Source organism: Asterias amurensis, chromosome 6, assembly GCF_032118995.1.
Source record: "Asterias amurensis chromosome 6, ASM3211899v1".
Classification (NCBI taxonomy): Eukaryota; Metazoa; Echinodermata; class Asteroidea; order Forcipulatida; family Asteriidae; genus Asterias; species Asterias amurensis.
In genome coordinates, this window is record NC_092653.1 from 2,503,149 (window position 1) to 2,530,410 (window position 27,262).

Sequence of the window (27,262 nt, forward strand, 5' to 3'; positions counted from 1 at the left end):
ACGCAGCATACCCCTCGTGTCTATAGCTTGTTCAAACTTGTTTACACATTATACGCCAGTGCCATATGTGCGTGCCCATGGCGTGAATTTCCATTGACTGGCAAAAGGTACGGAGCTCCAGGAGTGCCATCCGACATATCGAGTTACCGACATACGCTATCTCATCAAGACGACTTATTTCGTGGAATCAGTTACTTGCCGACATATTATTTTGCTAAGTCGACTTATTCAAAACAATCAGTTGACTTAACAACATAATTTATCTCACCAAGTCGACTTAGATAAAATGGTAAGTCGACTTACTGACATAATTTATCTCACCAAGTCGACTTACAGTAACTAATTAAGAAGTTTACTTATACACAGCCTGCACACGTTGCAACGTGTGCGTATTGAGATTGCGCGTTAGGGCCCGCGTGATCGCTAATAATGTGGGGGCGTTTTTCGTGCCTGGGATGAAGAAGAATAACCACAATCTAAGACTTGAATCAAGTCTACACCTCATCCAACTCCGATTCAGGCATCCTCTACAATTTTATTTTATGTAACAAGCAAAACTATTAATTTACTGATTTTATTAAAAAGGATTAATGGCTGCTAGCAAACTGCTTCCAACTAACATTACATGGTGTACATGTACTTGCAAAATAGTGTTTCTGTCGTCACGTTTTCACCCTACTAAACGGCTACGTGAGAAAAATGAGACAATAAATCATGAATTCAGTTCAAAAGAATAAAACTTTGTTTTCGTCATATTATTCATCAAACTATAAGCCTTTATACTTTAAAATCTTCTGGTGTATTTAAACTAGCTGATGTCTCTGCCATGGGATTTTCATGGGTTTTTTCCAGCAAGAGTTGTGGGGCCCAATTTCTCTAGTATTTATTTTGCCTATTTTGTTTATCTGTTATATATGGTTAAGTTTTATTTTACGCTAACTGTTTTTGTGTTTGTTCTTCCTGTAATTTTGAATTGTTTTGCCGCTACATAAGATTACACCCACTAAATAGAATTGTTTACATTGCTTTATTCGTTAGAAAAAAAGGGGGGGGGGTCCGTACTCGTTAAGGTTTGCTTGTTATGGGCCCCTCCATCCCCTACATGTGTTTGCATTGATTTTTAGTTTTTAGGTGTTCGGGTAACAGCCTGAACAACTCTTTGTTATTGTTCGGTTTTTTCTTTTTGGGGGTTTTTCTTCTTCCTCTCGCTGTCGATTGTCCGCAAGAAAAAGCAAAGCTTGCATTATTAAGTTGAAACTTTGCACACCTGTAGACAATAACCAGTTGATGATGCAAAAGTTGTTACGTCACGATGACGTCATCAGTTGACGAGATACACTAGCTCAAAGTATATTATTTCAGAAAATCATAACTTTTGATCTACATGAGTGATTCTTACAATCAATACAACATCGGAAAGGTAAACAAAAACTCCGTAAACGCCTCGCAGACATGACCCCTTTTTGATCTTGTCTTCTGGTTCAAAATCGAGGTTGAAAATTCTAACATTCATGAGGGATTTTTACAATCAATACATCATCGGAAAGGGCATTAAAAACTCTGTAAACGCCTCACAGACATGACCCCATTTTGTGCGTGCCCATGGCGTGATTTTCCATTGACTGGCAAAAGGTACGGAGCTCCAGGAGTGCCATCCGACATATCGAGTTACCGACATACGCTATCTCATCAAGACGACTTATTTCGTGGAATCAGTTACTTGCCGACATATTATTTTGCTAAGTCGACTTATTCAAAACAATCAGTTGACTTAACAACATAATTTATCTCACCAAGTCGACTTAGATAAAATGGTAAGTCGACTTACTGACATAATTTATCTCACCAAGTCGACTTACAGTAACTAATTAAGAAGTTTACTTATACACAGCCTGCACACGTTGCAACGTGTGCGTATTGAGATTGCGCGTTAGGGCCCGCGTGATCGCTAATAATGTGGGGGCGTTTTTCGTGCCTGGGATGAAGAAGAATAACCACAATCTAAGACTTGAATCAAGTCTACACCTCATCCAACTCCGATTCAGGCATCCTCTACAATTTTATTTTATGTAACAAGCAAAACTATTAATTTACTGATTTTATTAAAAAGGATTAATGGCTGCTAGCAAACTGCTTCCAACTAACATTACATGGTGTACATGTACTTGCAAAATAGTGTTTCTGTCGTCACGTTTTCACCCTACTAAACGGCTACGTGAGAAAAATGAGACAATAAATCATGAATTCAGTTCAAAAGAATAAAACTTTGTTTTCGTCATATTATTCATCAAACTATAAGCCTTTATACTTTAAAATCTTCTGGTGTATTTAAACTAGCTGATGTCTCTGCCATGGGATTTTCGTGTGTTTAGTGCTAGATTCCTCGCTCCCCAACCAAAGTTACTACAAAACGTCTCTAATGGATAACAATTGTATATTTCGACATGGGTTTTTTCCAGCAAGAGTTGTGGGGCCCAATTTCTCTAGTATTTATTTTGCCTATTTTGTTTATCTGTTATATATGGTTAAGTTTTATTTTACGCTAACTGTTTTTGTGTTTGTTCTTCTTGTAATTTTGAATTGTTTTGTCGCTACATAAGATTACACCCACTAAATAGAATTGTTTACATTGCTTTATTCGTTAGAAAAAAAGGGGGGGTCCGTACTCGTTAAGGTTTGCTTTTTATGGGCCCCTCCATCCCCTACATGTGTTTGCATTGATTTTTAGTTTTTAGGTGTTCGGGTAACAGCCTGAACAACTCTTTGTTATTGTTCGTTTTTTTCTTTTTGGGGGTTTTTCTTCTTCCTCTCGCTGTCGATTGTCCGCAAGAAAAAGCAAAGCTTGCATTATTAAGTTGAAACTTTGCACACCTGTAGACAATAACCAGTAGATGATGCAAAAGTTGTTACGTCACGATGACGTCATCAGTTGACGAGATACACTAGCTCAAAGTTTATTATTTCAGAAAATCATAACTTTTGATCTACATGAGTGATTCTTACAATCAATACAACATCGGAAAGGTAAACAAAAACTCCGTAAACGCCTCGCAGACATGACCCCTTTTTGATCTTGTCTTCTGGTTCAAAATCGAGGTTGAAAATTCTAAAATACATGAGGGATTTTTACAATCAATACATCATTGGAAAGGGCATTAAAAACTCTGTAAACGCCTCACAGACATGACCCCATTTTGATCTTGTCTTCTGGCTCAAAAGAGAGGTTGACAATTTCAAAAATCACGTCTAAAGAACAACGTACATCCCCCGTTGGTATGTGCATAAACATTACACTTAGGCATACACACAACGTGCAATGTATTAGCTGTGCTGGAGAGTCACGCTCCAGTGATCATCCATAGAGCGCGAAATAGCTTCCAAAAAAATGTCGTCGTCAAAAACCCCTAAAGGCATCTAATACTACATTTCAACCCTACTTAATAGTTAAAGGCGTTAGCAGTTCATATTTAGTGACAATGTTCGCAAAATCATGACACAAGAATTATTTCACCGTATCATAATCTCCTCTGTTGACACAAATACATGTAAACCCTCGTATGATGCATCAGGCCCGATGATCTAGTGGTCATCAGTCGCGCACACATCTCTGATACCTGCGAGTTCGAGTCTCCGTGTGATATCAAAATATTTTTTTATCCCCCTAAAACTAAAAAATATTATTTTTTGTAATACATGTATTTAAGTTAGATTCTTATCTTTATATCGACACTGTTGCCTTTTCTTTTTCTCAATTGTTAGCCAAACATAACCTGAGTGCATGCATGACACGATGATGTGAAATCAAGTCGTACTAGATCAAACGTCAAACCACCGACCCCCCCCAAATAAAACAAATCGTAATTAATTAACCACGTGACCCATATTTGCATATTTAATTGTACAAGGGGACAAAGTTGTTGGAACTTCCTGTTGATGCTGACATCATGAGAACATCAGCATAAGTATTGGAATTGTACCTATTGAACCACTTGGAGTGTTCAAGGAGTCCAACACGTCAGTCTAGAGTCCAGCTCTGATTGTAAAAACCAATTGAGGCATCATCTTCAATTTAGTTTTATGCAACAAGCAAACTTATAAATTTTCTGATTTTATTTCAAAGGGTAACATAAATGGCTGTTAGCAAACGGTTTCCAACAAAACTACATGGTGTACGTGCACAATACTCTTACTTGCCTCGAGCATTTACCTCTAGATAATAAATCAAGCGTTCAGTTCAGAATGATAAAAGTTTGTTATTGCCAGATTATTCAGCGAACCATGAATCATACACAGCTACTATTCACATACTAATATTTTGTAACCGTTGGAACCTACTTTATATCTTTGCCTGGTCAAACATCATTTAAAGGGGCATTACAGCATTACATTTAGTTTTAGCCCGCAAACGTAAAGTTAAAAAGCAATATAAAGACTAGGAAATAGAGTGCTCTCATAGTGGTGCACAAGGTTTGATACACACACATCTCAACGCGTGTTCAGGCTGTTAAAGCCATTATACACTTTCGGTAAACAGTATTGTCCAAGTCCCACACTTCGTGTATCACAACTTATATATAAAATAACAATCCTGTGGAAATTGAGGCTCAATCGGACATCGGAGTCGGAAGAAAATAACGGGAAAACCTACTCCTGTTTTCGCGCGTTTCGCCGTGTCATGACATGTGTTTATAACAAATCCGTAATTCTCGTTAACGAGAATTTATATTGTTTTACCGTTTTCTCAAAAAGTAAACCATTTCATGGACTAATATTTCAAGAGAAGTCTTTCACCATTACCTTCTGTAAACCCTGTAAATTATTAATAAATCTGTGAACTTTTTACACACACATCTCAACGCGTATTCAGGCTGTTAAGTCAACTTCTTAGTTTCTGTAAGTCGACTTGGTGAGATAGTTGTAAATAGTTGCGTTAAATAATAAGTTTACACTTGGCGCCTCATAAGGGAACGTGTTCCTTTAATTGTTAGTTGTTCGAGCAACAACCCTTTTGATGCTAAATTACCATAATACACATCGAGAAAAAAATCTTTGCATTTTTAACAACACTTATTTCATTGACTCAAACGCTGACCTTGACGATATCCGAACACCTTGTGTTTGTTTCTACAAACACTAAATTCTAGTTGATACTTCTTCTTCTTCTTCTTCTTCTGACCGTCCCTTGTCCGCTAACAAAAGCGCCTTTTCCAAACTCGTATGAACTTGAAACTTCACACATAGTTAGCGATTTTGTAGGAGAAGAAACCGTGTGAGTTACGTCACGATGACGTCATCAATTCTTGAGTTATGAATTTTCAAAGTTTATTATTTCAAAAAATCATAACTTTTAATCTACAGGATGGATTGTTACAATCGACACATCATCGGAAAGTTCGTTAAAAACTCCGTAAATGCCTCGCAGACATGATTCCATTTTGATCTCGTCTTCTGGTTCAAAATCGAGTTTGAAAATTCATAATTTCATTTATAAAGAACTACGAAATTTCCCCATTGGTTGTGCGTAACACGTGTGGCGTACACGTGTAGCGTATTAGGCATACTTTATTTGGTCATGTTTTGGTTAAACACCGAGAAGAATAGAGACGTTACATCGATCGACCACTCCCCCCGGGTGAAGGGCGTTTAGGGCCCAAGGAATTCACGTCAGTGTTACAATATCTATCTATTACTTCTTGAACTTAGCATAATCATCAATTGTTTTGATTATTTGTTAAAACAACTATCCAAGTTATTCTGAGTTAAATATTTTGAAGAAGAAAAATCTCTGGAATAACATAAGCCCTTTTAAACTTTCTCTAGTAGGAAAGGACGTTACGTAAACTAATCTATTTCTACCTCCATGCACAGACATGGATGTTACAATACAAAACATTCAAAGAAAACAGAATGGTTAAAGTATAAGGCCCAAGCAATTAGGAGTGGTCTTGCTAAAATAAACTGCCGGATTAAACAAAACTTTAGTACAAACAAATAAATAAAACAATCCAGATTTTCATTAAGGTGTTCGGACTCAAGTCCGAAGACCTCTTGTTTTTGTTCGTTTTTTTTTTTTTTTTTTTTTTTTTTTAGGTGTTCTGTTATTGTTATGTTTTTTAGGTGTTCGACCAACAGCCGAACAACTATTGTTATTGTTCCGTATTTTATTTTCCCTCGTGTTCTTCTTTCCCTGCGAACCTTCTCCAGCAATTTTAAACAAAAGTAAAGCTTGTACAAACTTAAACTTACTATGTACATAGACAATAGTGAGTAGATGAAACCGCCACTTTTTGGGAATGATGACGTCATTGATGACGTCATGGCAGTTGAAAAACGACATTTGCTTTTCGCTGTATCTCAACGAATATAAGAGCTATGATGTGCATACTTGGGTATCGGATAGATAAAGACTTGGACAACATTTGAAAAGTTATCGCAAAAAATCGTATGACCTTAACTTGCGGTCGTTACCCTGGGTCAAAGTTCGCCTTCGTGTATTTTACATAAAAAAAACAACTTTTGAGCTTTTAAACAAAAGTAAAGCTTGTACAAACTTAAAACTTACTATGTACATAGACAATAGTGAGTAGATGAAACCGCCATTTTTTTGGAATGATGACGTCATTGATTAGGTCATGACAAGGTTTTTAATGTTGAAAAACGACATTTGCTTTTCGCTGTATCTCAACGAATAAGTTCGACTTCGTGTTTTTTTCATAAAAAAAAACAACTTTTGAGCTGATCTACGGCATAACTCAAGATTGAGATCGATTTGAACCTTGAAACTCAACAGATAGTTGAACCTTAGTGTTTTTAAGACAACACAGGCCTAATTACGTCATAATGTCGTCATCAAGTGTTAAATTACAATAAAACAATGTTAAAATGTGTACAAATTATATGGCGAGAACGTTTTGGGGGAATCCCAACAGAGCTCTCGTTTGTCCAACAAAATAGGGCGCTGTTGATTATCAAATCTGTGTACATCATCCCGTGCGGAGGTAGCTAAATTTTAAAAGGGTTTCCATAAATTGCAAATTAAAACCTAAAGCCAATCTTACACAAAAATATTGCATTTGTGAAGAAAAAAAGGAGTCATTAAAAACTGTGACACAAGTTTAACTATAAAAATTAACGACACGTTGTAGAAAAAGTCATCTTTATGGTTCAATGTTTTTGAACTACGTCATCACGTAACGCCCAACCGACCACCGTATTTTTGTAATTAACAAAAATTTTATCTCTAGTTATAAATAAAATGTGTGAATTAAACTTAACAGCTTAATTAAAAAAGAAAATTCATTAAGATGACCAAAAATCTGATTACATGTTAAAACCCATGACTACCAAATCCTTGAAACCAATCTGTATAATATACATGCTGTGTATTTAATAATGGTATACAAATGCGGTGAAGGGGACATGGTAAGCGAAGCGAGATCAAGAGGGTTGACTGATGACTGAATGTTTGTTAGTATTACAAGTTAATTAGTAATGTATATAATTAAAAAATGTAATAATACATTGTAATAATAACTGTGAATTAATTAATGAACGAAGGTTGATGTAACGTCACACATTGGCAGTAGTAATACACGTTTTAAGAAACGTGTATTAAACGTGCCAGGTAGTATTATACATTGCAACTTTTATGTCCTTGAGACGTATAATGGGAGTCGACAAAGTTACGTTGCTGCAACGTCTTTCATACAACGCTATAAAAAAAAAATACACAATGTGGCAACGTTGTAATATAGTAATTTATAGATTGTCATTAAGTTACAAGAAACGTGCTATGAACGTGCCAGTAACGTTGCGTCTTTTACGTTCTTGAGACGTATAGGGGATTGGACAAAGTTTTGTTGCTAAAACGTTTTTCATACAACGTTATTACAACCGAATATTATACGAAGTTGCAACGTTGTTATATAGTAATGTATAAGTTGTCATAAAGTCATGGGAAACGTGTCTGAAACGTGCTAGTTACGTGGTATATACATTGCGTCTTTACGTTCTTATGACGTAAAGGGGAGTCGACAAAGTTTCGTTGCTGCAACTTTATATCAACAACGTTGCTTACACGAAAGTCTAACCTTTTTACAACGTTGTAAGAACGTCAAATTGTTAGCTGGGATGTACTGCGACTCATTGAAGACCTGTACCTGAATGCAAATGGTCAACTCCGCTTAACGTGGTAAAGAGATGCAAGAAGAGATTTAGGAACTTTACTTATAGGGAAGTAACAAATGTTCCAAACAAAATCTACGCAAATTACAACTATCTGAGCACTTTCGAGAAGTCCTTCTTGCATTAGGCCGATTTTCGCTCTGAGGATCCAGAGCAAAACGAGCCAGGATATACCGAGCCGGTCACGGCACTCGGACAGGAAAGTTAAACTATGATTGGCTAGAAATATTAAAACAATAACATCCTGGTTAGTAGTATAAGAGGCGTATATGACCTCCTTTTTGAGAGGAGGGTCATGACCCTCAGTCATGAGGGTCTTCGATCCACTCTAGCAGACTTTGGACTGGGTTTCTCGGTTGCTGTGTAAGGGGTGTACTCGTCTAGAAAATTCTTTTGTTTTATATTAATAAAGAAAAGAAAGAAAAAAGTTTTTTATTTTTTTTATTTATTTGTTTGCCTGTTTGTTTGTTTGGTTTTGTTTGGTTATTCTTGATTTGTTTTTAATTTGTATCAACTAGCATGGTGAGATAAAGGAAATTAAAAAAGATATTTCTCGATGCAAACAACCGTCGTTAGTAACGCATCCCTATAAGAGTGTGCGAGGCTAGTAATGTTGATGTCGTCTACCAAGTTTTGATCGTATCGTGTCTGAACCTGCTCGAAATGTTCGTTTGTTGTTGTTTGTATTGTTTTCAGCTAACAATGGTTGAAAGAAGTACATGGGTCATTTCTCGATTTAGATAACTCGTTTAAGAATCACCCCTCGGTCAAGAGTGACGTGTCCGCCAGTTTTTTTTTATCGTGTTCGAACTTGCTCTCAGTTGCCGGACCGACAACCGAGCGGAAGGCCCAATTAAACGTACGTGGCGTATGTTTCTGTATTGCGGTGGATTAATTGTTTTTTTGTTTTTTTTCAAAAATAAAACGGTTTGTTGGAATGCCGCTACAAACCATTATTTGAGTATCAAATGTATACGTCTAATAATTGTTATTTTTGTTTACTCTTTGTATTATATGCATCCACAATTCGGCTTTTTGACAACCATGTTTGCATTTTTAATAAACCAATAATAATAATAATAATAGTAATAATAATAGTATTAATAATAATAATAATACACCCTTGTTTTTGCTCTTTTTTTAAGGTTTAAATATTGTGTACATTACAGTAATAGTATCATAATTGAATATAATTAAATACTTTACTGGAAAATACGAAGAAAGGGTACCGATTTTACAAAAGCAATATAGCGTTGCAACCAAAGACCAACAATATAAACAAGGTCGTGTTTTTTTTTGTTTTACTTTTTGTATTACACATACAATGATTTAAACTTTTGACGACAACACCGGTGATCTACACTACTTTTCATAAATAAGAGCCCCAAAGAGCCATCGGAAAAAAGATTAAATGTTTAGTTAGTTTGCATTACACCCCCCCCCCTTTCTGTTTGGTAGGCCTAAGCAGTTTGCAATACAACATAATTATAATTGTCTATGCGTACGTTTCTGTACGGACTAATAAACTTACGGTGCATATCCAGGATATGTCTCTGCAAACGATCATATTATTTCCATCGTTCTCTAAAAAGATTAAACGTTAAATAGAGTTATGGTGTCATAATAGAATCTAATAATTACTATCCTAATCTGTAATTGCCAGTGGCCTTCACTTCGTGTACAAACAAAAAGACCGGTGCATTGTTTACGTGAAAACCTCAATGACCCTTGATCACTGAGCCTTATCTGGTAGTTAATAGATGACGTCACAACTGATTGGTCACCAGCCAAACGTGTCAGTTCTTGTTCCCCATACAGTGGAGCTATCTTTGTTTTCTATAACTCAAAGCCCACATCATGTACCACAATCACTCGGACACGGTATTATGTTTGTGTTTACCTTTGCAAAAAGGGGCTGCAGATAAAACGAGTATACACGGAAAAACAAGATATACGTTAACCAAAAGCTTTATTCGGTATATAACACTCCATTAACAATAACATCTACTTAAAACCTCCATAACACTTAAAACAATTATGCATGACGAAGACCCCCCCCCCCCCCATTATGACAAGAACTTTGAAATAAGTCGACTGAACTGCGTTCGCATGCAGGTGATTGATTGGACCCCAGCGACCCGTGCCTGCCTATTAAGGAGATAAGGTGGATGGGTTGAGATTGTTGGAAACTAGAGAAAAGACATAATTGTTTTCTTGGTTTTGTTTTTGTTTTGTGTATGTTTTATATATTAATTTTTTTTTAACTCATCTTATTATTGTTATTATTATTATTATTATTATTATTATTTCTTTTATTTTTATGTGTGGCGAGTTCACTTATTAAAACCCTCATATAGTGTTCACAGTTGATAGATTATTATGCTTTAACAAATTTCCGTTGATAATACTGTTCTGTATTATTACCAAATCAAACAATACAATCTTGGGGTGTAGGATTGAAAAACCTGTCGTCAATTAAACATAAGTTTAGCATTCTTTATCGAAAAATTCAGTATTTTCGTTGGACTTCTCCCGCTCTCTTCCTCTTCATTCTCATAAGCACTTTCGTCTGTTGATAGATCGCTATCGTCTTCTTGAAATTCCTCCTCCTCCTCCTCTTCATCTTCAAAATATTCATCATCAGTTGATTCATCACTATCGTCTTCACAGAATCCCTCCTCCTCCTCCTCCTCCACTTCTTCGCTTTCATAAGTCTTATCATGTGCCGATTCACCACTATCGTCTTCAAGGAACTCCTCCTCCTCCTCATCTCCTTCATTTTCATGGTCATCATAATCTGTTAGTCCATCACTATCATCATCTTCACGGTAGTCCCCTTCCTCCATCACGTCTTCATTTTCAAAATCATCATCATCTGTCGATTCATCACTATCGTCTTTATGAAGCTCCTCCCACTCCACTTCCTCGTCTTTAAAATCCTTCCCTTCTGTGGATTCGCCACTATCACCTTCGAGGAGGTCCTCCTCCTCCTCCTCCTCCTTATGATTTTGAAGGTGTTTCTTCAAATTGTTTGAAGTGGAAAACACCTTATCACAAATAGGACAAGCTTTCGATTGGCTTCCGATACTGGGGTGCTTGTGTGTCTGTCGGTGTCGTTTCATATTGTCGCTACGCGAAAAGCTCTTCCCACAAATCGGACACGAGACCTTTACCTGTACGGGTCTAAGCAAAGTGTTTAGACGCTTCGACTCCATTTTCATATCAGTGAGACGATCCAAGACGAATGCTATAGGCTTCAAAGTGTACACCGACCACCAGAAAACTTTAAATAAGTCGAACCTGTATGGGTCTTTCAAACCTAGATTAAAGGGTAACATGGGGCCCAGGTCGTTGTCAAGCTGATTCACTGTACCAGATGTCCACAACTGAAACAATCGTCAAACGAACTTGACAACGACCTGAGCCCCATGCTTCCTTATAATCTTAAGTTGTAAGACCCATACAGGTTCGACTTATTTAAAGTTTTCTGGTGGTCGGTGTACACTTTGAAGCCTATAGCATTCGTCTTGGATCGTCTCACTGATATAAAAATGGAGTCGAAGCGTCTAAACACTTTGCTTAGACCCGTACAGGTAAAGGTCTCGTGTCCGATTTGTGGGAAGAGCTTTTCGCGTAGCGACAATATGAAACGACACCGACAGACACACAAGCACCCCAGTATCGGAAGCCAATCGAAAGCTTGTCCTATTTGTGATAAGGTGTTTTCCACTTCAAACAATTTGAAGAAACACCTTCAAAATCATAAGGAGGAGGAGGAGGAGGACCTCCTCGAAGGTGATAGTGGCGAATCCACAGAAGGGAAGGATTTTAAAGACGAGGAAGTGGAGTGGGAGGAGCTTCATAAAGACGATAGTGATGAATCGACAGATGATGATGATTTTGAAAATGAAGACGTGATGGAGGAAGGGGACTACCGTGAAGATGATGATAGTGATGGACTAACAGATGATGATGACCATGAAAATGAAGGAGATGAGGAGGAGGAGGAGTTCCTTGAAGACGATAGTGGTGAATCGGCACATGATAAGACTTATGAAAGCGAAGAAGTGGAGGAGGAGGAGGAGGAGGGATTCTGTGAAGACGATAGTGATGAATCAACTGATGATGAATATTTTGAAGATGAAGAGGAGGAGGAGGAGGAATTTCAAGAAGACGATAGCGATCTATCAACAGACGAAAGTGCTTATGAGAATGAAGAGGAAGAGAGCGGGAGACGTCCAACGAAAATACTGAATTTTTGGATAAAGAATGCTAAACTTATGTTTAATTGATGACAGGTTTTTCAATCCTACACCCCAAGATTGTATTGTTTGATTTGGTAATAATACAGAACAGTATTATCAACGGAAATTTGTTAAAGCATAATAATCTATCAACTGTGAACACTATATGAGGGTTTTAATAAGTGAACTCGCCACACATAAAAATAAAAGAAATAATAATAATAATAATAACAATAATAAGATGAGTTAAAAAAAATTAATATATAAAACATACACAAAACAAAAACAAAACCAAGAAAACAATTATGTCTTTGCTCTAGTTTCCAACAATCTCAACCCATCCACCTTATCTCCTTAATAGGCAGGCACGGGTCGCTGGGGTCCAATCAATCACCTGCATGCGAACGCAGTTCAGTCGACTTATTTCAAAGTTCTTGTCATAATGGGGGGGGGGGGGTCTTCGTCATGCATAATTGTTTTAAGTATTATGGAGGTTTAAAGTAGATGTTATTGTTAATGTAGTGTTATATACCGAATAAAGCTTTTGGTTAACGTATATCTTGTTTTTCCGTGTATACTCGTTTTATCTGCAGCCCCTTTTTGCAAAGGTAAACACAAACATAATACCGTGTCCGAGTGATTGTGGTACATGATGTGGGCTTTGAGTTATAGAAAACAAAGATAGCTCCACTGTATGGGGAACAAGAACTGACACGTTTGGCTGGTGACCAATCAGTTGTGACGTCATCTATTAACTACCAGATAAGGCTCAGTGATCAAGGGTCATTGAGGTTTTCACGTAAACAATGCACCGGTCTTTTTGTTTGTACACGAAGTGAAGGCCACTGGCAATTACAGATTAGGATAGTAATTATTAGATTCTATTATGACACCATAACTCTATTTAACGTTTAATCTTTTTAGAGAACGATGGAAATAATATGATCGTTTGCAGAGACATATCCTGGATATGCACCGTAAGTTTATTCGTCCGTACAGAAACGTACGCATAGACAATTATAATTATGTTGTATTGCAAACTGCTTAGGCCTACCAAACAGAAAGGGGGGGGGGGGGGGGGTGTAATGCAAACTAACTAAACATTTAATCTTTTTTCCGATGGCTCTTTGGGGCTCTTATTTATGAAAAGTAGTGTAGATCACCGGTGTTGTCGTCAAAAGTTTAAATCATTGTATGTGTAATACAAAAAGTAAAACAAAAAAAAACACGACCTTGTTTATATATCGTTGGTCTTTGGTTGCAACGCTATATTGCTTTTGTAAAATCGGTACCCTTTCTTCGTATTTTCCAGTAAAGTATTTAATTATATTCAATTATGATACTATTACTGTAATGTACACAATATTTAAACCTTAAAAAAAGAGCAAAAACAAGGGTGTATTATTATTATTATTAATACTATTATTATTACTATTATTATTATTATTATTGGTTTATTAAAAATGCAAACATGGTTGTCAAAAAGCCGAATTGTGGATGCATATAATACAAAGAGTAAACAAAAATAACAATTATTAGACGTATACATTTGATACTCAAATAATGGTTTGTAGCGGCATTCCAACAAACCGTTTTATTTTTGAAAAAAAACAAAAAAACAATTAATCCACCGCAATACAGAAACATACGCCACGTACGTTTAATTGGGCCTTCCGCTCGGTTGTCGGTCCGGCAACTGAGAGCAAGTTCGAACACGATAAAAAAAAACTGGCGGACACGTCACTCTTGACCGAGGGGTGATTCTTAAACGAGTTATCTAAATCGAGAAATGACCCATGTACTTCTTTCAACCATTGTTAGCTGAAAACAATACAAACAACAACAAACGAACATTTCGAGCAGGTTCAGACACGATACGATCAAAACTTGGTAGACGACATCAACATTACTAGCCTCGCACACTCTTATAGGGATGCGTTACTAACGACGGTTGTTTGCATCGAGAAATATCTTTTTTAATTTCCTTTATCTCACCATGCTAGTTGATACAAATTAAAAACAAATCAAGAATAACCAAACAAAACCAAACAAACAAACAGGCAAACAAATAAATAAAAAAAATAAAAAACTTGTTTCTTTCTTTTCTTTATTAATATAAAACAAAAGAATTTTCTAGACGAGTACACCCCTTACACAGCAACCGAGAAACCCAGTCCAAAGTCTGCTAGAGTGGATCGAAGACCCTCATGACTGAGGGTCATGACCCTCCTCTCAAAAAGGAGGTCATATACGCCTCTCATACTACTCTGGTTGGGCTTGACCAATGAGAAAGGAATTAGTGGCCTAATCTGGGCAAAACTCAAGGAAACTTCTGACCTTGCAACAGTCATTGCAACAGCCTTACGTCATGTCCCTGGGGGCAACCAACTGCTATGTCTTATGGTCAAGGAATTCCTGGACAGTGACTCTGACCACTCCTCTCAAGGATATGGTTTTAAACAACTGTTTCTCAGAATGATAAAAACTAAGAAAACTAACACCAAACCAGGAGGTGAAAGTTGAAACAATGACTCTATAATAAACTAATAATCTTCGTTGGACAACATAAACTAAATAAAATAATCTTTCTCGGACTAATAAACTAAAGTAAGAATTCTTCGTCGGACTATTAAAAATATGTTATAATATGCAATTTATAACAGAGTCCGACACTAAGAATAGACCTTTAGCACGGCGTGGCCATCTTGATTTTACTCCATTCCAACTCATTGTAACCAAACTGAGGCTGGACGAAATAAAAGTCTGGTGCCATGTTTGCGCAACGAATTTAGCATTCATTACTGTTATTGGAAACAGGGTGATTACCTTTATGATACTGTTCCATAAGTGTTGTTTTCTTTTCAAAGTTAGAACTCATAAAGTTTGAATTTATAAGTTAATTCCTGAATTGTTTTATTATGTTTTTAGCTAAATTTGTTCAAACGTTCACTTCATTAAAGGAACAATTGCATTGGATCGGGCAAGTTGGGCTTTGAAAAGCGTTTGTTATGAAATTAGTAAAAAAAACAATGATCCATACAAATATGCCTCGAAATCACGTGGGTTTCCTTTTACATCGTGAACCAACACTCGGTTTCCAACACGCGGCCCGCCATTATAGAACCAAACATTTGACTCCACAAAATGGTGCAACAATTTAGAGGCATATTTGTGTGGATATATTCTACTTCTAAAACATCTTTCTAACCATATGCATTTTATAACAAACGCTTTTCAAGGCCCACCTCTCCCTTTCAAATGACATGTCTCATTAATCCATTATACATAATACATGTGTTATTATTATTGAATGATATGGCATTCACGTGGATGTGAATGTGGGTTCATTTGTTATGTATTATTGTTTCTGCCGCGCCTTCGATTGATTTGGCGCATTACAAATACCTTTTATTATTGTTATGTTTGATTACAATTATTATTATTATAGGTTTTCCCGGTCAATTTCAACAAATATCCATTCATTTTAACTCCTGGCTTATTTGAATCCTCGTTTAGCGAAATTGATTGCCTCTTTACGAAATTGAAAAGGATTAAATCAGCAAAATCTCTAGTCGAACCAGCTTTGCTAAATTGAATGATGATTGTGTGTCATGAAAAAGAATCGGTGTGCTAGGAACTTGAATGCCTCAAAACGAAATTGATTGACCGAGTTCTGAATTTGAAACGCAGTAAAAACCGGAGAGGGACAAAATAGCTTTAATTCGAATGCATGAAAATTAAATTGGCTGCACATTTTCCGAAATTGACCGAGAAAACCTATATATAAGAAATACCGCGGTAAAGACCGGTTCATACTTCCTGCGAATGCGAATGTGATGCGAATTTGACGTGAATTTGACGTCAACATTCTCTTCGCTCTAGAATTCGCAGGAAGGAAGTATGAACCGGGCTTAACGCTTCTCTGCGGACTGCTGGACTAGCGTTTCGCCGTACATACGATACATCATTTAAGTCTATAGTGACAGGACTAATTAAAAGTATTAAACGTATTTTAGAAATAAAAGCCACACTCTGTTTCAGGGTTGCGTGTCTTTAGTCATAAACATTGACTCCAGTATTTACGACAAGCAGGACTTGAGCCTTAACTCGTGAATATTGACGCCATTATTACGACCAATTTCATGACTTGTGCCTCAAGTCCTGAATATTGACGACACTCACTTTGACCTCAAGTCATAAAAACTGACGACACTGACAAAGTTCACGACTTAATCACAGGACTCCAAGTCGTAAATATTGGTCACAAGGCCGTCATATAGTATGACATGTCCTAAATTTGCGATCCAACTAGTTTATGCCAAAGGCTCAACATTGTATCATTGAGACGATGTCTGTTGTGAAGTATTCCAACTCCAATACCCTTTTTCATCGCCTCAGCGTACTTCTCCGAATATTGCTCGTACATCGGAGAAAATCGCGGAATGATGCCGGTTTTGTTCATAGTTATTCCTACAAATGCATCATCGAGACGAAGGAACGGTACATACTTGGACTTGTCAAAGACACGCACAGCTACATCTCGAGACATTGCGTAGCAAGCGCCATTAAGAAAAGGTGGATACCTCTCAGGGGCGTAAACCTCCTTTGGGATGTACCACTTCGCCCACTTGGAGTTTTCCCCTCTCTCTACGATGACATCTGTCCTAAGATGACCTTCTGCAAAGCTAGTCTTGGGCATTGTGGACAGACGTTTCACCAGTGTAACAATGTTAATCATCATGTCAGTATCTACACTGAATACAAAGCTGGTTTGAGGGCAGTACATCGAGACCCACTTCAGTCCCATCATGTTTTTGTAAGTCAGATTTGTGTACGCATCGATGAAGTCTTCTTGGATAAGATCATGGAATTCACGGTTTTCCTCTTGAATTTGTTTCCGAATGATGGGGTCCGTTGACTCCCCTAGAAGAAACATCGTCAGGACTCGTCTACCGAGCACTTCTTTGACACCTCCCCAAGTTTTCCGGATTTGCTCTCGGTCCAACTTCTCGAAAGTTGCACATTTGACGAGCAAAACCAAGAAGAGTTCTCCGTCTGAGTTGTTCCTGTTGAAGCAGGCAGCTTGGTTGTGTATTGTAAACTCGAAACGATGAGGATTGACGACTGGTTCCACTGTGGTTAAATCGATGGTTTTATTTTGTTTGTTGGTTGGTCTCGGCATTGTGATGTTCTTGCGTGCAGTAGTAGGCCTACTTCCACTCACGGTTATTACACCAGACAATGTTTTGTGTCGTTGTGCCAGGAGTAAATTGTCATCTCTACGCATAACAAAATACACCACTCCAAACACCAAAAGTCCGTAAATCAACGTAAAACAGAAGGTGGTCTTGATCTCCATTGTTTCATTGGGTTTCCTCCTAAATGCGGGTTTTATATAATTCTGCAACACACACACACATACACATGAACATTAAAGGAACACGTTGCCTTGGATCGGTCGAGTTGGTTTTTGAAAAGCGTTTGTTATAATATGCATATGGGTAGAAAGATGCTGTAAAAGTAGAATACAATGATCCACACAAACATGCCTCGAAATTGCGTGTTTTTTCTTTTACCTCGTCGACTAACACGGTCGGCCATTTATGGGAGTCAAATTTTTGACTCCCAAAAATGGCCGACCGTGTTTGTTCGCACAGTAAAAGGAAAACCACGCAATTTTGAGGCAAACTTGTGTGGATCATTGTATTCTACTTTTAAATTATCTTTCTACCCATATGCATTTCATAACAAACGGTTACAAACGCTTTCGTATAGACCAACTCGTCCGATCCAAGGCATTGTGTTCCTTTAGTTGTGAAGAAGGTTAAAATGTGAACAAGCAGAAGTTGTGCGTTGAATGTTAGAAACGAGCCACGCGGGCAATATCATCAGCAGGCAAGGGGTAGTGGTTCGCTCGTCCCCATGCCAGCGCCTTGCTTTAACCAAAGGCGCTGGGATGGGCAAACGCATCATGCACGCTCATTGGTTCAATAATGCGCAGTCCCATCATGCATCACACTCACAGCGGTCCTGGATAGACTGGCCGCTGTTCGCTCGGACCCAGCGGCCAGTATCCAGTACCGCTGGGATGGGCTAATCAGCTTGCACAGATTCTTGTTCAGGAAGTACGTCACGTACGTATGCAGTGCATAGAAATATGGTGCAGTGTGAGTGTGATGCATGATTAAAACCATTGAGCGTGCATGATACGTTAGCTATGGTGGCCCTGAAGGGACATCGCACATCGCCAATATCTTTGCAAATATTTGCGATGTCGCAAATATCTTTGCAAATATCTTTGCAAATATTTGCGATGTCGCAAATATCTTTGCAAATATATTTGCAGATATTTGCGATGTCGAACATTTTATCGCATACCTTGTTGCATACTTTGTCGCATAGTTTGCATATTTATTTGTGGCGAGAAATTTTTCAAGAGCCTAAAGGGTTGTTAGGTTCCAGCCTAATTCATTCCATTAACATGTACACACACGGGTGGATAGTCGGATACAGTCCGCGCGTGTGTTTGATGTCATTACAACCATAGATATAGTATACAAATATTAACTGCTTCGAGTGCTATGGTTAAAACTATGACTCCCGAGGTGATCCCCGGAGCGTTCTATTTCCCGAGGCGAAGCCGAGGGAAAATAGAACGCTCCGGGGATCACCGAGGGAGTCATAGTTTTTAACCATTGCACGAGTAAAAGCAGTCAATATTTGTTTTATAACACCCCAAACATTTCTAAATACTGTACTATTATTATTAAGTTACAGACCTGAATGATACAATCCACGGACGACGCGATTACAGATTGCAAACACTTTTACTTACTGTGTTGCATGTAGTGCCGTGCAATCCGAAATGGTTACAGACTATTAATTAATCATCCTCGTACACGCAACGGACGTCTGGGTACTGCACGCCGTGTGCTAGTCTGTCGGACTAGCGCACGGCGCCATGCGCTAGTCTTCGGACTAGCGCATGGCAAACCGACGCACTATCACACGGCCGTCGTCTAGCAAAACTAAGACATGTCATGTGACGCGCTCTAAACCAATGAGCAGGCAGAATACTTGCAAGGGGTGTTATAAAATTAATTATATACCTCACATATAGAATCCTCTAATCTGATTGGTTAAAAAGGGAGTCATGGAAATAGCTATGCCCGCTTTTTCTTTCAAGATGACGTCATATTGACTATGCCCGCCCTGGAAAATAATGGATCCGTCTCAACACACTGTATTCCTACATGTAGGTCGCGCAAGTGTTTGATGCGTTGTATATGTTCGTCGTGTCACGGCGCGAACTACATGAACTATAGCTGTGACCTTTATTCGCAGACGACCTTTCAACGTAGTTGTTTGTGTAGGAAATTTAATTGTGTTCATGCCAAACTCGCAACGTAAAAATGGCTGAAGTAAGATTTCATCTACGTCAACATAAACATCAGGTTGATTCATGTGGTTGTTAATGAGCTTTGGATAGTCTTCAAAGATTTTACGGCGTATTTTATCAGCTGCTTTATTGTGCTTTTGCTGTCGGCGGCATCTACTCTCTCGTAGTCGTACTAGGATTGTTATCCAGTGGTGTTGGATTGGTATATTTTACCCGTGAATGCGAAATGAAAAACACGAAGCAATATTTTGGTAAGTTATTACACTTTATACATTTCAAAATCAAGGCCCAGTTCATGAAATCTTTTAACCAATCAGATTAGAAGAATCTATATTATTTGGTATATAAAAGTAATATTGACTGCTTAATATTCGGGGAACAGTTGAAATTATAGGCCCTCGGTGATGTCAAAACCATGACTATGCCCTCAGCTTCGCTTCGGGCATAGTCATGGTTTTGACATCACCTTGGGCCTATAATTTCAACTGTGCCCCTCATTTAGCAGTCAATATTTCCATAGACCTTTTCGCAAATACCAATGCGCAAGCGCAGACTGTTGAATGAGGTGCATTGTGGGATAGATATGGATCAAATTTTGATACCAGCTGGACCACAATGCACCTAATTCCAAGCTTTACGCGCGCGCCCCAGTATTTGCGAAAAGGTCTATTCTATTCTATATCTATGATTACAACTTGCACCAGCGCGCCTTTAGTCTAGGCGCACGCGGCACACCGGAAAGCACGCACAGCCCCAAAAATGTAACGCACGAAAAAAGACGCGAAGCGCCTTTACCAACTCGTTGTGTACATAGTAATGGAATGAAGGCTGGAACCATAGAGCTATATATATTGACTAGAGCGCTAACACCCCGTCATACACGCATCCATGTTTATGTACAAACCAATACAAAAGCTTGAAATTGTGTACGGCAATTGTACGGCTATTTGCATGATAGTGCGTCTGTTCTTTTTAATGTGCCATCGAAGCAAAAAATGCAGTTAATGTGAACGCACAATCTGCTGATCAGCGCACAAACTGCGAGCGTCATGTGCGTCATGTTAAAAGGCGCGTTTACTTTTTTTAGTACGGCAATCAAGTCGAAGTTACGGTTTTCGTAGCGCGGACGTACGCGAGTGGACAGTTGCGTACGTATACGCACACGCCGAATTTAAAATAATCGCGGCAATGTGTGTTCTCTTAAAATTCAGAATAGACTGTGCAAGTCTCGCGCGCGCCGGAGCGAGAAAACACGACAACTGAATAACTTATTTTTTTTATGAATCAAATCTTCGCTTAAATTTTTTTATTAATGCCGAATCTGAACAACAAAATACCCATTAGAGCTTGTTTAAATTAGTTTGAGCTTTTTAAACAAATACACAATTATCGGTTAAAGTCTATGTATAGATAAAAGTAAAACTCTAGGACAAGGATGTTTGTTTGATCTTAAATGTTTTGAAACCCCTTTTGTAAATCTACGCCCGAATGTGAAGCTGGTTTATACGCGGACGCACGATGGTCGCAAGGGCGTTAGATAAACGCGTGACGCAGTTTAAAGAGGAAGCCGACGCCTACGCGACCAATGAAAAGGCTTTCAACCCCGCGCAACCAAAACAAGCGTCTGCGTAAGTTTCGTGATCGGAGATGGGCACAAATTCTTAATTTTTTACAAATAACCTGACCTGAGGTCAAGTTTTAATATCGGTTTTTCTTCGTTATTATGTTGACTTTATTTTTACTTTTACATATGTTGTTAATTAGTATTACATTTTTAACAACATATGTCATTTTTATGGTTATAAACTATATTAAGCTAAAGTAATGGACGAAACAAAATCTCCCCAACGTAAAACTCCATAAGGTTGGGACCACAATGGTCCCGGAAGTTCAAATCTGCGCGAGACTTGCACAGTCTATTCACGCAACACACCAAACATGTCTGCGCCCAGGGTGGCTTCAAAACGCAGAGCAAGTTAGCGCTCTAGTCAATATATATAGCTCTATCGCTGGAACCCAAACAACCTTCTAGGCTCTTGAAAAAATATGCAATAATATTTGCGACATCACAAATATTTGCAAAGATATTTGCAAAGATATTGCGACATCGCAAATATCTGCAAAGATATTTGCAAAGATATTTGCGACATCGCAAATAATTTTATCTGCAAAGATATTTGCAAAGATATTTGCGACATCGCAAATATTTGCAAAGATATTTGCGACATCGCAAATATTTGCAAAGATATTTGCGACATCGCAAATATTTGCAAAGATATTTGCAAAGATATTTGCGACATCGCAAATATTTGCAATGATATTTGCGATGTGCGATGTCCCTTCAGGGCCACCATAGTTAGCCCATCCCATCAGCGCCTTTGGTTAGAGCAAAGCGCTAGGGACGAGCGAATGGCCACTGGGGCCGAGCGAAGGGGGTAGTGGGTGTATTATTCATGTAAGAGGGCGCCCCACTGTATGCAAGCACCTCCACCACACTTGTTGAGTTTTTGAATATTTTTTATATGTTTCAACTATCTCTTCATTACCAATTATTTACCAAAGAGTTGCTGGTAAGGATTCTCCTCGACTGTTACCAGTTTGTTTAGTTGCTGATTTGTTTGAGATATTGGAGTCAACAATTTTGAATATTGTTCTGATTTCTTCTGACTTTAATGTAAAAGGTACCCAAATCCTTTAAGAAGACCCTTAATTAGTGCTAATTAGACGTTTCAATGAAATTTTTAGTGCAACGATGAAACATGTGTCAAAGTGTACCTTAGACTGTGCTGACTCAAAATCAACTACTTAAGAAAATTTTAAGTGGTGCCATCTTTGCTTAAGAAAGAGTCAAAGGTCAACAAAGGTCAAAGGTCAATATAATGAAAATGATGATTGCAAGCAAAATTTCTTCATAGATTGAAATGCCATGGTACGGGTCTACTGAATGAGATTTCCATATTTAAGGAAGTGAATATTGGTGCCAAGTGTAATTAAGAAGGTCCTTAATTAGTGCTAATTAGACGTTTAAATGAAATTTTTAGTGCAACGATGAAACATGTGTCAAAGTGTACCTTACACTGTGCTGACTCAAAATCAACTGCTTAAGAAAACTTTAAGTGGTGCCATCTTGCTTAAGAAAGGGTCAAAGGTCAACAAATATCAAAGGTCAATATAATGAAAATGTTGAGTGCAAGCAAAATTTCTTCATGGATTGAAAAACCATGGTCTATACTGGATGAGATTTCCGTAAAGTGAATGTGGTGCCAAGTGTTATTAAGAGTTATTTAGCGCTAATTACACGTTTAAATGAAATTTTGAGTGCAAGGATGAAACATATGTCAAAGTGTACCTCAGACTACAAATACCGCGGTATAAAAGCCCGGTTCATACTTCGATCCTGCGAATGCGAATGTGATGCGATTTTGACGTGAATTTGACGTCAACCAGGAAGTATGAACCGGGCTTAACGCTTCTTGGCGGACTGCTGGACTAGCGTTTCGCCGTACATACGAGACATATCATTTAAGTCTAGCGACAGGACTAACTAAAAGTATTAAAAGCAAAAAAGAAAAAAACAACAAAAAAAAACCACACTCTGTTTCAGGGTTCCGTGTCTTAAGTCATAAACATTGACTCCAATATTTACGACAAAATTCAGGACTTGAACCTCGAGTCGTGAATATTGACGCCATTATTACGACCAATTTCACGACTTGTGCATCAAGTCCTGAATATTGATTACACTGACTTTGACTTCAAGTCATAAAAACTGACGACACTGACAAAGTTCACGACTTAATCACAGGACTCCAAGTCGTAAATATTGGTCCCAATGCCGTCATATAGTATGACATGTCCTAAATTTGCGATCCAACTAGTTTATGCCAAGGCTCAAAATGTTATCATTGAGGCGATGTCTGTTGTGAAGTATTCCAACTCCAATACCCTTTTTCATCGCCTCAGCGTACTTCTTCGAATATTGCTCGTACATCGGAGAAAATCGCGGAATGATGCCGGTTTTGTTCATAGTCATTCCTACAAATGCATCATCGAGACGAAGGAACGTACATACTTGGACTTGTCAAAGACACGCACAGCTGCATCTCGAGACATTGCGTAGCAAGCGCCATTAAGAAAAGGTGGATACCTCTCAGGGGCGTAAACCTCCTTTGGGATGTACCACTTCGCCCACTTGGAGTTTTTCCCTCTCTCTACGATGACATCTGTGCTAAGATGACCTTCTGCAAAGCTAGTCTTGGGCATTGTGGACAGACGTTTCACCAGTGTAACAATGTTAATCATCATGTCAGTATCTACACTGAATACAAAGCTGGTTTGAGGGCAGTACATCGAGACCCACTTCAGTCCCATCATGTTTTTGTAAGTCAGATTTGTGTACGCATCGATGAAGTCTTCTTGGATAAGATCATGGAATTCACGGTTTTCCTCTTCAATTTGTTTCCGAATGATGGGGTCCGTTGACTCCCCTAGAAGAAACATCGTCAGGACTCGTCTACCGAGCACTTCTTTGACACCTCCCCAAGTTTTCCGGATTTGCTCTCGGTCCAACTTCTCGAAAGTTGCACATTTGACGAGCAAAACCAAGAAGAGTTCTCCGTCTGAGTTGTTCCTGTTGAAGCAGGCAGCTTGGTTGTGTATTGTAAACTCGAAACGATGAGGATTGACGACTGGTTCCACTGTGGTTAAATCGATGGTTTTATTTTGTTTGTTGGTTGGTCTCGGCATTGTGATGTTCTTGCGTGCAGTAGTAGGCCTACTTCCACTCACGGTTATTACACCAGACAATGTTTTGTGTCGTTGTGCCAGGAGTAAATTGTCATCTCTACGCATAACAAAATACACCACTCCAAACACCAAAAGTCCGTAAATCAACGTGAAACAGAAGGCGGTCTTGGTCTCCATTGTTTCATTTGGTTTCCTCCTCAGTGTTGGTTTTATACAATTCTATACAACACACACACACATGAGCATTTGTGATGAAGGTAAAATGTGAACATGCAGATTGTGCGTTGACAGGTAGAGAAGCCACTCCACAAGCAGGGCACTGGGGGCTGACCCGGGTGAGCCTCGTCAAAGCTACTCGAACGTACCGGGGCAGACCGGGGTTGACCCAGGGAAGCTAAACGAAATACATGTGCATGTTCTTGCATGTAGCACGACGGCTGGAGATAGACGACGGCTGGAGGTCAGTCTCTGGCGTTATTCACGAGCCTCGAAGTGTGACGTCGTATGTTTAGTGATTCAATATTGTCTACAATGATATCATTGGATAAACGTGCAGTGACATGAGCTTTCCATAGCCCAAACAGTACACTCCTATAATTTGACTGCGTTTCTATTATATGAAATGAATGTAGGTCAAAGGTGAATGTACACGCCGGCCGGAGACCGGTCTCTGGCGTTATTCGCGAGCCTCGAAGTGTCACGTCAGATGTTCAGGCTAGGTGAGTGTATACGGGCGCGGTCGATGCGGCATGCGGGCGCTGTTGGTGAGTTAGCCGCGCCGTGCGTGAAAGGAAAACGCTTGCACCAAGACTACGTATTACCTTGAACTCAAATGAAAAATGTATTAAAATCCTTTACTTAGTACTAAACCCCCACAAAATAACAAATGAACGAGTCTTCTTTTTGGATGCGTTTGATTGGACAACACGTATCACACAGCAATGTCATTATGCATAAGTAAATCAATTTACATATCAGGAAACTGCGCGATCGTCAAGTCCCTTATCTTCTATATTATAAAAGCGCTTAAATCGCATGGGCGCCGCCATTGTTGTTGTTTGGCAAGTGGTGCCCGCACCCTGCTGAAATGATGCGTCCTGGGGTAAATTTCGGGGTACCCGCGTTGGGGCATGTGTTGTTTGTGACGTCACAGTCAAAGCGCAAGCGTGAGTGCAGGCGTCCTTTGTGATGTCGCAGTCACGGCGCGAGCGTCCATCGTAACTTCGCGCGTACACATACAATACAGAACAATGCATGGGGTGGGGGGTGGGGGGGTGGGGGGAGCACGACGACAGGATGAAGACTGGTGGGGAGCGCGTTGTGTGGACAGGGAGATGGAAGGGGCATGTAGTGGTACGTCTACTGGAAGAGGGCGGGGGAACGCCAAAAAATGTAGGGAGTATTAGTAAAAGGGCTGGACAAATAATACGGAAAGGGGAAGAAAAAAAGGGACTAATGACATTGGACAGGGAAAAAATAAACTGGACAGAGAAAAATACACGAAACGGAGAACCACCTGACTGGCGGGACCCGCGGGGAACAGGAAAAGTTATGGGACGGCAAAAAGTGCAAAGAACAATTCACGGACGGGATGACGGGAAGGAGGCAGGGGTTAGATTTTGGACGGGGATAGGAGGTAGGGGCACAAAGTGGTACGTCTGTGGAACGGGGGACGGGGGAACGGCAAAAATAGAAATGACGGGGAAAATGAACAGGGCATGGGTATAGGTAGGGATTGAACAAAACCAAAAGGGACTACCGTGATATGGGACATGGGACAGGAAAATATTCAACTGAATGGGGGGGGGGGGATTAAGCCCATAAAACGGGAAAAAACCCACAAACGGGACCCGCGCGAAACTGGAAAATATGAGTTATGGGCAAACATTTGCAAGCAAAGAACACTGCAATGCAGGGGATCGTGGGGATGGACGGGAGAGGCACGGAGGCGTGGGTTAGATATGGGACGGGATAGGGAAGGGGGCACACGGTGGGACAGGGAGTTGGGGAAAAAATGAACGAGGCTGGTGAGGGGGGGGGGGGAAAGCAAAGGGGTTTGAAAGCTATACAGGACAGAAAATAATCAACTGAACTGGAACAAAATAAACGAAACGGGATATAAACGCTGGGAAAGAACCACTATCGGGATCCGCTGCTGGAAACTGGAAAATATGGATGGGATCGACAATGCCGAAACGGAAAAAAGATGGACAAGTGTGCGATTTCACAAAGCACTAAGATTCGTCTTAACTTAGGATGGGCTGTTTGCCACAGTGATTTGTATTGTGACCCTGCCCAGCCACTTTAGCCCTCCCCTGTACATAACGATACACTTTTTTACGTCGAGTTTTCTAGCGGGGTTGCCGCGCCAAGCGCGGCATCCCGCTAGTCTCTATAAGTTCCAACAGTCCCATTGCCTAACATAAAAAAAATCCCCCAACCTGAGCCGCGCCGTGCTCACTCTGGTGAGCCCCTGACAAGAGCTAATCGAACGACCACACTCGCCCTCTCGTGGTGACGGCATGCACCTCAGGTCACCCCCAACCAAGTGACCCACTCCACAAGCAGGCACTGGGGGCTGACCCGGATGAGCCCCGTCAAAGCTATTCGAACGTACCGGGGCAGACCGTAACGGGGTCGGCCCAGGGAAGCTAAACGAACGCACCCATTATATCACAAAACATCGCAT

At 39.4% G+C, this 27,262-nt stretch overlaps 2 protein-coding genes and 1 pseudogene across 2 annotated transcripts in view; 1 reads left to right on the top strand and 2 right to left on the bottom strand.

Moving 5' to 3' along the window:
* Positions 1-15,064: 15,064 nt before the first annotated feature.
* Positions 15,065-17,787, bottom strand: LOC139938643 (beta-1,3-galactosyltransferase 5-like). Its single transcript, XM_071934246.1, has one exon. The coding sequence runs from the start codon at positions 17,785-17,787 to the stop codon at positions 16,720-16,722; it is 1,068 nt and encodes a 355-aa protein (XP_071790347.1). The 3' UTR covers positions 15,065-16,719.
* A 2,079-nt stretch (positions 17,788-19,866) lies between these two features.
* The window catches only part of LOC139938342 (lysine-specific demethylase 2B-like), a 46,962-nt gene continuing 39,566 nt past the window's right edge, over positions 19,867-27,262 (top strand). Inside the window, exon 1 of the mRNA XM_071933799.1 lies at positions 19,867-20,078. The gene's annotated coding sequence lies outside the window, so the exon portion shown is untranslated. The remainder of the gene's footprint in view (positions 20,079-27,262) is intronic.
* Positions 23,685-24,750, bottom strand: LOC139939044 (beta-1,3-galactosyltransferase 1-like; annotated as a pseudogene).